Source organism: Podarcis erhardii, assembly GCF_964252035.2.
Source record: "Podarcis erhardii genome assembly, chromosome: 12".
NCBI lineage: Eukaryota > Metazoa > Chordata > Lepidosauria > Squamata > Lacertidae > Podarcis > Podarcis erhardii.
The window spans coordinates 48,211,821-48,224,531 of NC_138513.1; the positions used below are offsets into that span (position 1 = coordinate 48,211,821).

A 12,711-nucleotide genomic window follows, 5' to 3' on the forward strand; every position below is an offset into this window, starting at 1 on the left:
ATGCTAAAGCTATTTTTGGTCATCTGCATACTATCCCTTGCTTTTTCCTGTAGGACTAATTGCAGTCGTCAACAGGTTTACCATACCCATTGAGTCAGTCACCCATCTCCTACTACCCTTCTGAGAAAAACCCCACCCACCCTCCCACTATATATAAGGGTCTGGTGACTTCTGTTTCAGAGTATCTGAAGAAGTGTGCATGCACACAAAAGCTTATACCTAGAGCAAACTTAGTTGGTCTCTAAGGTGCCACTGGACAATTTTTTTATTTTTTTATTTCGACTGCGTCAGACCAACACAGATACCTACCTGAATCAAAACATGAGGATCATACATAAAGGTTGTAGCTTAACAATATTAAATGAGCATATGGTCAAGTACAGGACATATCTAGATTAACCATAATCTATGGATGGTTATCTACAGATGGTTATTGAATCTATCTTAACCAGATTCTACCACATATTATTCTGTACCATATTTCCAGCAAAGATTCCAAACTGAAATAATTTTGGGGCTGAATTTCAGAACAGCCCTTTTGGAATTTCCTCCAAGGAAACTAAAGAGCAAAAGAATTGGAAAGAACAGTTTATTTCTTCCACCCCATTTTTAAAATTTGTTATGAAATTGTGCAATAGAACACTTTAAAACAGGAGGGATACATTACACACACACACACACACACACACACACACACACACACACGGTTTAGCTCTGTGTGATAACCAGGCCATTGCAACAGGTGATTTTAGTGGGTTTTGCAGATCAAGTCTAACCTTTCAAATCCAGCAACCTCCTAACATCCTTATATTTCACCAAAACTACTACCTCCAAAGCAGTTAGTAAGTGGTACATGCTGTTGAACTGAGGGCCACATGCATCCGTGCAAACATAACCAGAAATGTGTTGCACAACTAGAATGCTCTTCAAAAGTTGTGCGCAAAGCATTTTATCCAAACACCTTTGCTTGCTGTGGGTCTTTTGTTTTTCTGGAAAGCTGTGCTATACTAAATGCACCTTAGAAATCAGCTTTTCAAAACTGCAACCTCATTTAGAAATTTTAATTTAATTTCCTTTTGATGGGACACGATAAACAGTGGTTAATAAAAGTATCTAAAACACCATATAAGGTGTTTCACTCTTGCACGATTTATATACATCAATCATCCCTGTATGTTGTCAGCCCTTACCTTATTGCACTTGCAGATAAATGGCCGTAGGAACCACTTGCTGAAGAACTGCTACGGGAATTGTTGAGAATTGTGACCAAGGAGTTTGGAGATGTCCGGATCATGGTCTGAAGGTCAAAGCTATGATCAGACAGAGGCGATAGGGACAGTGTTCGCTTTCGGCTTGGTCTAGATGGCAGCCTGGGACTTGGAAACCTGGCGCCTGTTATGTAAACAAAAACAATTATCTACCCAAGTACCTGAGCCTCTTTATTTATTACTACTGGCTATGGATATAGAGAGTCGCCACAGCAGTACGACGTGCTTTTGACAAGCCCACTCTTTCCACTTATGATCTACTGGCTACGATTTAAGAAAATTAGGAAGAAAAATTTATCTTTCCATTGCTTACCTCAGGGGAGCTCTGTTTATTAATGTGCAAGCAAAATGATAAATTGCTAAACAAAAGGGAAAGACTTTTATGTGTTATCCTTCTCATTTCTGGTGATTTATGAATCTGATGGCTGCTTAGACATTCACATCATTAATTCACTAGAAGCAAGGAGACGGAGTGGTTCAAATCTGAGCTACCGGCGAACCCAAAGCCCTACCACATTAATGAAAAAAGCCAACAAGGACTTCTAAAACACAAATGGAGATCAAGATTCTGTTTTCAGTTTGTTCATAATTTTTGTTCAAACAATGCTGAATTCAAGATAAGCGTGAATAAAAGAATATCGTTTTGAAAGCATTTAGGACATATCTATCTCACCTTTACTCCCAGGAGCTCCCAATGGTTTTAAAGTTTCCCAGCAACAGGCTGGGAGAGTGATTTTCCCAAAGCCATGGCCAAACCCAAACGGACAGACTGGGGACCTTTTTCAGCCCAAGGGCATGGGCAGTTTTCCAGGCGCCACATAGCAGGGATGGAAACAGTCACAGCAAGCAAAGCAATGGGTGTGTTTGTTTCATTCCAGCCAGACAAAAGCCAGAAGACCATTCCTTGTCCGGGTCCCCCCTCATCCCCATCTAGGCTCCTGCATTATCTCAGTCCAGTGACACATTCCAGTCAGGCAGAATCACTCAGAGAGGGAGCAGAGTAGGGCTGGTGACAAGGCGTGACCTATGGCGAGTCCTGGGAGTCTAACAGAGTCTCCTGGAGGGGCACATTCACCGCCCCAGATCTGGCATTTTGTAGCCCTGCTTTAAACACTATTTTCAAACCAGCTCTTTCATTGATTGTGAACAGCTCTTTCACTATTTATTCACGTGACTGGGCTTATCAGCTGTAAGACTTCATTACACAATTTGTAAAACACCTCTGGTATTTTATTATTCACCATTTGAAAAGTGGATATGAAAGTATTTTGCAGGTTTTTAAAATTAAAGGTTGGAAGTTCTCAGAGCAACAACAGTGGAATTCCCTTTCCACTAATAAATGCAGGTTATGATCCAGCCAAGGGATTTTATGTTCAGTTCAGTGGGGAAGATTGAAGGATGCGGTTAACCCTTGAGGGTCTGCATTTACATTTGGCTGACACTCCCAAAGTGGCATATCTATTCTACCAACCACCTTGGTAATTCTTTTCATTCAAGGGATTCAAAATCCCCACTTTAATGTTCTATTTTTTCCACTCTTCACTAGTATTTCTACTAATACTACTCCTCTCCTTACCTCAAGAAAAGACTAGTCCTATTGGTTGGAACACATAACGCTCCCCCCCCCAGCCCAGTATGCTGCCTCTAATGATGTCTGGACCAAGAAGACTGTGGGGCGGCGATTGCATAAACATGACAGAGCACCAACAAAGTGCTGACTCTCCTGATCTCCCCCTGCTGTGCATTTGTTCAAAGTCTTAAACTTGGTATTTGAATGCTTGCTTTATTGCTTCTATCACTACATGATCTGATCTCTAGTTACGTTCCCATCTGCGCCTCATTTTGGGACTTTCTCTGGCCATAACCCCACAGATAAGGCTGCCAGCAAGAGTGTCAGTTATCTGCCATCTGGACTGTGGTTCTCTTCTTGCTTCTTCTACATCTGTATAACCAGCAGGCCTCCATGTTGTTCCAATCTTGCTCCGGATACCGCGTTGACGAGTCAGCATTTAAAAGTGAATGTAAAGATTTTTTTATTCCTCAGGCTCCTTATAATTTAACCTTTTTCATCTCTATTTTACAGGCCTGGCGGTTACTATGTGCTTGCCTGATACTTCAATTCAATACAGCGCTTTGATACTTGAGAATGGCGGTGTTTTTTATTTGCCTTAGATTTAAAAAGTTATTAAAGCTTACAAGTAAAGGCCATCTAATTAAGGACACAAAGAAGTGCAGAAGTGGCATTTAAATGGTTTCTTTTTAAATAGACAACGAACGAGGAAGATGCCAACACCGCCATGCAGTGCCAGCAAGAGCAATGGTCTCCAGAGAGCACCCAGTGGCAGCAGGGTGATCATGTCTGATGCCGATTTATTTAATGCATTTACATCCCACCCTTCCTTCAAGGGACTCAAGGGGGGCACACTTCTCCCCCCCCCCACCTTTTATCCTCACAATAACCCTTTGAGGTAGGTTAGGCTGAGAGTGAGTGACTGATGCAAGGCTGCCCAGTGAGCTCCATGGCTGAGTGGGGATTCGAACCCTGCTCTCCCAGATGTCTGACACTCTCTAACCACTAGACCTCACTGGCTTCCTACTTCAGATGTTCAGGGCTCTGAGCATTCTTAGGGGTGATGCCACGTTTTGTTGCAATCAGGTATGTATCATTTTGGAATGGTATTAAAACAGAAATCGGAAGGGTGTGTGTGTTTAAAATGCATAGTTCATTTAAGCGTATTGACCTGAACCCTAAAATAAATGCTTCCTATTGTGAATATAACTAGATGAGTTCTATGTGAACTAGGAAGCATTTGTAAGGGACCTTTGACTTCTGGGTTAGGAGCTGCACCAAGCATCTGGGGTAAACCTCTCACAAAATAACAATGTTCTTGATAAAAAGTTGGAGAGATTGATCTGTTCCATCCTAGGCATGAAGGCCACTGCTGCTGGCATTATTCTTCCTAACAGCATGGCTTATAAGGCTGGAAATGAACTGGGGCCAACCAAAAATTCATCAGTGGTTCTAGCATGCTCAGCGGGAACACTAAACATGCAGAAGCACGCAAGACTATATAAATTTAAAGATTTGGGGGGTTTTTTATTTAAAAAACACACCTAGCCGAAGAAGCAACATTGAGGTCCAAGGATTTAAGGAATGGTGGCGGCTGTTGAACCGAGAAAGACAGAGAGGTTCTAAAGGAATCATAAACCAGGTAAATTTTAACTATACAACTGAGAACAGCTAAGATACAGAATGATACGGGATTAGTTTGGGGAGCAGAATGGAAAATTGGGAGGGGGGGCAGGAAGAATGGAAATGGGCCTGGTCAAGCTCCTAACTGAGTATAATCTATGTGTTCATGGTTGGTGGACCATAAGATGATTATATTGGAATTGATTATACGAAAGTATGCTGAACTTAAATGTTTGGGGGAAGTGTGTCACAAGGTTAAAAAACTCACCCACCCCCAGCACTATCTAGCAACATACACCCTTAAAGCAACACACACCCTTACACACCTTCCTATATTGATACAAAATGCTGAGGTTCTGGGCTGAAGTTCTAGAAATAACACTGCAACTTTTTGTTGCAGATACTACTTGTTACTATTACTGGTAACAAGTACCAGGCACTACACCAACTGTCTTCCATTGCCATCTGATTTTTCCTCTACCTTCCCTTCCCTCAGCCTCTGCATCCATCTTTGCTGTTGCTTCAGACCCCGACCTCAGACCTTTGCCTCCTCCTCCTCTTATTCAGAGGCTATTAAGAAGGGTAAGTTGATGGCTGGGTGGGTTAATGCCAGCCAAAATTTCTGTCTATTTCATTATCTGCCTTTGCTTCACCTTTCTTTATCTTTACACAATTTTCCTGCTATACAGTGGTACCTCGGGTTACAGACGCTTCAGGTTACAGACTCCGCTAACCCAGAAATAGTACTTCGGGTTAAGAACTTTGCTTTAGGATGAGAACAGAAATCACGCAGCGGCGGCAGCAGCAGGAGGCCCCATTAGCTAAAGTGGTGCTTCAGGTTAAGAACAGTTTCAGGTTAAGAACGGACCTCCAGAACGAATTAAGTACTTAACCCGAGGTACCACTGTAGTAGGAAAGGAAACTTTTTCCTGGCAGCTAGAGCTCAAATTTTCAGCATGCAAAGTGTTAAGGTGGCAGTGGATAGCTGAGGACAGTGTCCTGGCTGATGGTGTTGCAAAATAAACTTCTTGTTCACTGTGGTGTTGTTCCTTAATGGTGTTCCAAGAGGACTGTGCATCTAGATGAAGCTGGGGCTTCACCCTTCCCACTTTCCTGCCCCTCTCAGATTTCTTCCGGTTATCTTTCCTGTCCACAATGATGAAGCAGCTCAGGACAGACAGATTTATGTATGGGCACCTGGAACATTCTTAAAGAAGATTATTAATACTAATTTACATATCTGCAGCATCAAAAAGAGACCAGTCCCTGCCACGAGGCACTCACAATCCTAAATTTGGTGATCAACAGGGGTTATCCAAGATCAGCAGGAAGTATCCAAGAGGCTGGCTCACAGTAACCTGAAAACATATAATTAGGAAAACTACGAAATGCAATTTTTCTTGACAAAATGAAGCAGAGTGCATCTGACTTGTAGGACAGCACTGCATAGCACTGATTGTAGAACTTAGCTATGAAATGCAAACATGGGCATTCTCGTTGCTGTTTTTAGCATCTTAATCTTGGCTTCTTGCTAATTGTTTTGTTTTTCCTTTTCTCATCTAAAATTCTGACAAGGAAGAAAGGAGTTTCTTTGGCATGATGAATGGTAGGACATTCAGATTCCTATTTAATGACAATTAATTTACTGTACACCCATGCAAGTTAAGATAGTTTTAATTAGTTCTTACAAAGTAAAAGGCTAGCTTCATCCTCTGTTTAGATAAAAGAACCTATTGCCTGACTAAACAAATTCTCATCAAATAGGGAAGGTGAGGCTATATGACCTTCCCACGATTCACTCTTAATTTAATTCAATATTTACAGTTTAAAAACAAGCAATTTGCATAATGCTGCTGTGCATTTGTGTACGTTTTTAATACAGGAAACAGTCGTTAATAACAATATAAAGAGTTGATGCTGTAATGAAGCTCAAGTAAATGGTATCGCCTTAAGAAGCATCCCAAACTAAAGTCTACACTCAGTGAAAGGAGAGGGAGAAGGAGCAAAGCACTGCACACTGGCCCAGCTCCTACCACTAGGCTCTCTGACTGCAGTCACTAATCACTCTGCTGCAGAAGGAGGGGGAAAAAGAAATCGTCTTGAGTCATATGCACGTATAGGCACACAGGTGGATAGCGAAGTCCATCCAGTTATAAAAAGTGCTCCTTAACATGATATTTCAAATGATGTCTTCAGGAGCTGCAAATTGTACGTGTACAGATGCTTGAAAGAGAGAAGCTAAGGGGCCTGGACACCCCCTTTATGCAGAGTTCCTGTACATAAGACTGCCCTTGCTCACACACAGACCTTTTGAACATGCCCCCTGCCCTGGATGCAGCATGGGAATGAAGGCATTTGTCCTGCTGTGACGGATAGGAGGACGGTACATTAGCATCTTTGAAATGCACACATTCAGAGATGCCCCTCTATTGCCGCAGAGAGGGATTGGGCAATATGCATGGGTCTTCAAATTAGACTCCCTAACATGTGTGGATTCGATTCCTAATGTCAGCGTTGTATGATGAGCTTGATAAGCACAAGAGACCGAAACCATATTCAGGCATTCCAAATCCCTCATGCAATGACGGAGAGCAAGGATGCGCAGGCTAGCTCTGCTTCCTCCCTGTCCCTGTCCCTTCCATGAGCTAGAGGGATCAGTTCACCAGCAAGGAACCTTTCCTACTCAGGTAGCTCCCCTGCACAATTAAGATGCTCCAGGGTTCTAACACGCTGGGAAGCTGCACAGGTAGAGAAGGGTCCCTGCTTTAGAAGTTATACCTCCAACTCATAAACCTAAGAAGGCCAGAAGTACCTGCTGGATCAGGCCAATGGCCCATCCAGTCAGGCATCTTGTTCTCACTGTGGCCAACCAGATCCCTTTGAGAAACAACCAAGCTTCTGGTTGTCTCTGCAGATTCACTTAGAAGACACCAAGGGCTAAGTCTATTCAGTGCATGCAACAGTCGCCTTGGTAAGTGCCACCCCAGCTGTCTCTGACATGTGCCTAATGAAACATAGCAAACAAAGCAAACTAGCTACCCAGAAGCCATTAACATGAACTGTATTGAATCTGGATGTAATCCCAGTCCTTCCTTCCTTATGGCATTTGTATGCCGTTCTTCTGAAGCTCAAAGCAGTTTTCTCAGAACTGAAACAGTATTTTCAAGCAATATAAAATACGTAATACACAAGAACTTATTGTTATTAGGCACAGATAAGCTCCTGGCTTGTGTATCTCCTCCTTTGCCTTCCCTTTGGAGCACACATGCCTTCAAGTAGCCCTTTGAAAGGTGTGGGAGGGGCTGGAATCTCTCATTATACTGACATATATATAACAAAACCATCTGCAATGCAGACCGATAGTAGCAACGCACACTCCCCTACCATCTCCCAAATCCTACAAAGTGGTTTTCTGTGAATCTCAGCAATACCCATATATTATAGTTGGTTTATCTTTGTATGAACTTGTCTAGTACCACTTCCTTCAAAATAAGATTTAAGTATTGTATTCATCATCAGCCATTAGCAGCAAAGCAATTATAACTAAATATAAACAGACCAAATTATACTTGGATCTTCTCCATGGACTGAATGAAACAGTTACAGATAGGTAGCCGTGTTGGTCTGCCATAGTCAAAACAAAACAAATTCCTTCCAGTAGCACCTTAAAGACCAACTAAGTCAGTTCTTGGTATGAGCTTTCATGTGCATGCACACTTCTTCAGATACACTGAAACAGAAGTTTCCAGACCCTAGGTTTCAGTGTATCTAGGTTTCCAGACCCTAGGTTTCAGTGTTTCAGTGTATCTGAAGAAGTGTGCATGCACATGAAAGCTCATACCAAGAACTGACTTAGTTGGTCTTTAAGGTGCTACTGGAAGGAATTTGTTTTGTTTTGAATGAAACAGTGTTACTTTCAGTTCCAAAAATCTAATTCACGTGTGTCTTCTTTTAGCTCCATAACGGTTTTGGTGATACCTGGGTCAGTCTTCAGCGGCAATTCTAAAGATGAGCCAGCTCTTATGGCAGCAGAATGCCCATATTGTTTCTCAACCCTTTCCAACTCCAGGAGTTGAGAGCAATTACATTGCAAGGATATGCCTAAAATGTCATAAGTATACATGTAAAAATGTATGACAGCGACATGGACCCTTCAGAGAGCAGAAATGGCTGTAACTCTCTGTACAAACTCAATAGCAAGTCCACTGGCCTATCAGTGCTAGCTTCTATGCAATGTGTAAAATGATACAGAACTTTAAAAATAATGTTTACAAGGAAAATGAATAATGGCACAAATAACAACTATTTAAATGCTACAAAATTGCCTTTGGGGAAAATTCACTTTAAGTCAGTAAAAAATGAATTTGGCAAACAGCAAACTGAAGAACGTTTTCTATTTTCCAATTGAGCCACAGATAAAAATGGCTTCTTGTGGATTTCCCTTTTCAAGACTTTGCCAAATCTCTATCTTTACTTTTGAAGGGTCACAATTCTACATACAGCAAAGGTTTTCACATGAGAGTAAGATGAAGAATGTTTTGGAGCTCTTTTATGATTCCAGGAATGGCTCTACCCACCTACGGTAGCAGGTGCTGGGAGGTATAGGGCAGCACTGAGCTGCTGAAGAACAGATCTTTGTGTGTGATATGGCCTGTCTGATAACCTGGGGCCCTCAGGTGTGGTGAAGGATGCAGTCCCCTCACCAGTGCTGCAATAAGATTCCGCTGCCAGTCCTGTACATGGAATGGGAGAGCTGTCATCTTGTGCTCTGCTTCAGGCAGCAAAATGTCTTAGGCCAGCACTAGCTGTTGCAGACAAACACCTCCATGTAGACAATTCACATCTGGGTGTTTCTGACTGTAAAAGCTCCCCACCCTCTGTTGTCTTCTTCAGCAGCAGTGCCTGCGGTGGGGTGGAGCCACAGAACCACCCTCCCGACATTGGTGTAGATGTCGCTTATCTGGAGGTGGTAGCAACAGGGCAGTTGCAAGGTTGGGGTCATGTGGGTGCCCCACTGTGGCCACCAGTTCACCCACACAGCCCCACGCTGGTCACTGCCCTGCCACACCCCAGCCACGTCTAAGTAAGCAGCAGCAAAGCCAATGTCAGGAGGGAGGCTCTGTCCTAAAACACACATGCCACTGTTGGGACTTCTCCTCTGCAAAAATTCAGAATGTAAGTTCTTCTGAGACAGACTTCTCTCCTTTTTTCCTGGGGGAGGAGCTCCCCGTTCATGAAACCTTGAGGAGTGCCATTTACATTACTGTAATAGTATTGCCAGTGTCACAGATTCAGGGGCCAAGAGAAAGAAAAGTGGGAAGAATCAGAGCAGGCATGTGATGATAGGTCTCTCACTGGTTATTTTGGATCACAGGCTAATATGCTGCCACTACGAAAATAGTGAAGTCACCCCAAAATTGCTTTCCATTTAAACCTCCAGACCAGGAATTTTCAGCCTTTTCAGACCCAGAGCCCCCAAGGGCCTTTGGGGGCTCATTTCTTAACCTTTTACCATGTATTTTGCATGGCAGAAGAGCTCCCATGGTCTCAAACCACCAGTTGAAGGCCAGTACTCTGAGACAATACTAACAGGTCTCGTGTCTCCACTGACAACAGCTCCATCCCATCATTCAAATTATTTGCCGATCCGGCGTTTTCACAGAGTTCATAATTTTCAATTCACCTCTTTGGTAGCAACATCACTTACTATCCATAGCATGGAGATACTCCATATGAAGAGCACTGGCTCCTGCCGTGGCAGCTGATGGAAGGATGTCGGCATATGGGCTGCGCTGCCCTGCCAGGAGAGCCATCTGATGGTAATATTCAGCGGGACTAACTCCAGCATGCGGAGCTGAAAACAGGACATAAAAAGCTTCATTAAATGACATGTGGCAAACAGGATGCAGAGTTTCATTTTCTTCTTTCTCTTGCCTATAATGATAGCAATTTGTGTGGTCCCCCCCCTTTTAATATCATGCAAGCTGTGATAAGGTATTTGTTTTCAAAACACCCTGCAAAGTGGTAATGTGAAGAATTCACCAATATGTTTGCTGGCACATAGTCAGGTTGGGATCCAAAGCAGGTTAGTGGCTGTATATATTTATATTTCTCCCACCATTGTTTCCTGGCAGGGACTCAAAGTGGCTTAGTGATAAAATAAGAATAGCTAAAAACATTGAAAAATAATTAAAAAGCAATTAAACATTAAAAGAATTAAAACTTACAAAAAACATACACTCACAACAAAAACAGCATGGCACTAGCCCCCTCATTAAAAGCAGTCAGTTCCCAAAAGCCCGTTGGCAGAAGGACAACAAGGAGGGAGCCAGTCTAGCCTCCCTAGGGTAGGAGAGAGTTCCAGGTCCTTTTGGCATTTAGGTTCTTTTGAAATCTATTTGAAAAGTTAGCTGTGTCTAATTCGTTTCCCACTGATTTCAGAAGGACCTAAGTGGATCTTGCTCTGGATCAAACACAGTAATTTTATTGCTATATGCATTTGTAAAATGAATTTCAATGGAGTGAATAGCAGAAGTGGGAACAAATGTCCTTCAGCTTGTTACTGAAAAGTTGGAATAGCAAGTTTCACCCTGGCTGGGCAGCAGCAAGAGGTACCACTGGCATCTGCAGCCTTGCCGCTCACCCAAGCTAGGTCAGAAGGTCAGGCAAATCCCAGACAGACTCAATGCTAGCCTGGATCTGGTGTAGTGATCATGCCCAATGTCCTCACCTGACGACTCAGGGGCCAACTTGGGATCCAGTGAAACCCAGGCTGGCTCAGTCCTTCCCTCTCCTGCTCCATTTGGAGACTTCCCATAGGCCACTATTGGTGGGAGTCCCACTAGCAGACACTTCCACACACCCGTACCTTTGGTGCTGGAGGAGTGGTGCTTGCACCAATCGGGAGGCAGAGACTGGTGGAGCTGTTGAAACCCCAAGCGCCACATGCCCAATGAATCGGGGTTTCAGCTTCCTGCCTTAGGCACAAACTAAGGTGGTCTACTAAGGATGTCAAAAAGGATGCCACTTACAAGAAAGAAGGTGTCTGGAAAGAATGGAGCTGAGCGAAAAGCAGTTTCTGAGCAGGAGGCTAAAGAGGCAAACCTCAGGGCAATTTTAAATGTGGCTTGCCTCTTTAGGAATCGGAACTGGTTCAACAAAAACAGCAAGCGACGTTCCGAGTGTGTGCACAGTTCTTCCTCATACACAGCCCTTCTTTGGACCCCAGCCTATGTCATTGTGAGATTATGCCTTAACATTATGAAAGTAAATCTATTCAAAATCCAGTTTTCAGAAATTTATACTTCTTAGAAATGAAAAGCAAACTAAGAATGTTTAATGTATTTTTGAATTACTAGTTGGATTTTCAGCATAAAACCCTTCTTATACCACTTCACCATCTATAAAATGTTGGAGAAAAACAGTGGGGCAAAAATCCTTCCAGGAAATCATTGATTTTAAAGTTTTACAGTATTAGACAACAGCAGTATCTTTCCAGACACACTTAAAATACTTCCTGAGCTTTCTGACATAAGTGTCTGAGTTAACTAACAATAACATTAGCTGAAAACTTTAAAAGGCAAGACTGGAGAACCTGCAAGGGCATGAAATGAGCACATAAAGATAAATTACACTGCTGGCATTCTTTTTCCTGAAAGATGCTTTACTTCTGAAATGAAGAAATGCCTTCACTTTCCTTTCTTGCTCAAAGAACAGAGCCAAACAGGAGCACATGGGTAAGAAGTTAGCTTTACTGAGCAGGGTGATTCACAGAATTACTGTACTAAGAGCTAGCTGAATTCTGTAGCGAGGTGCTTTTCAAACAATGCTTCCCAGTTCCACAGCAAGCAGCTCAGAGAAGCCCTCTTGAAAAGACCTGACTACCAATCTTCCCTGCAATCCATAGCCTCAGGGAAGGGGCAACTGTGTTCTTCTGATCATAAGGGAAACCTAAGCTGATTGCCCTAAAGGCAATGATCAGGAGATGGTGAAAAAGGAAACCAGCACGCAACTTGCTAAACTTCATTATTTGGAAAGTTAAGTTTTGTAGTACTGGAGTTATTTCTCTTCATTCTCACCTGGGACATAGAAAAGGTCTTTTTTAATATGGTTGCCCAGCATGTACACATTTGATCCCCAGCATCTCCAAGCAGGCCAGTGAAGGACCTTTGCTGAAGCTCTGGAGAGCAGCGGCCAGTCAATGTACACAAAGTGTGGGGAACTTTTGGCCCTGCAGGTGTTGCTGAACTG

General features: G+C 42.9%; 1 protein-coding gene across 5 annotated transcripts in view; it reads right to left on the bottom strand.

Moving 5' to 3' along the window:
- Window positions 1–12,711, bottom strand: part of GLI3 (GLI family zinc finger 3) — a 240,194-nt gene that overhangs the window by 67,839 nt on the left and 159,644 nt on the right. For all 5 annotated transcript variants that reach the window (XM_081834713.1, XM_081834716.1, XM_081834715.1 and 2 more), the window contains 2 exons: window positions 10,169–10,315; window positions 1,191–1,392 (listed from right to left, as the gene is read on the bottom strand). In XM_081834713.1, the coding sequence (XP_081690839.1) occupies window positions 1,191–1,392; window positions 10,169–10,315 (349 nt within the window). The remainder of the gene's footprint in view (window positions 1–1,190; window positions 1,393–10,168; window positions 10,316–12,711) is intronic.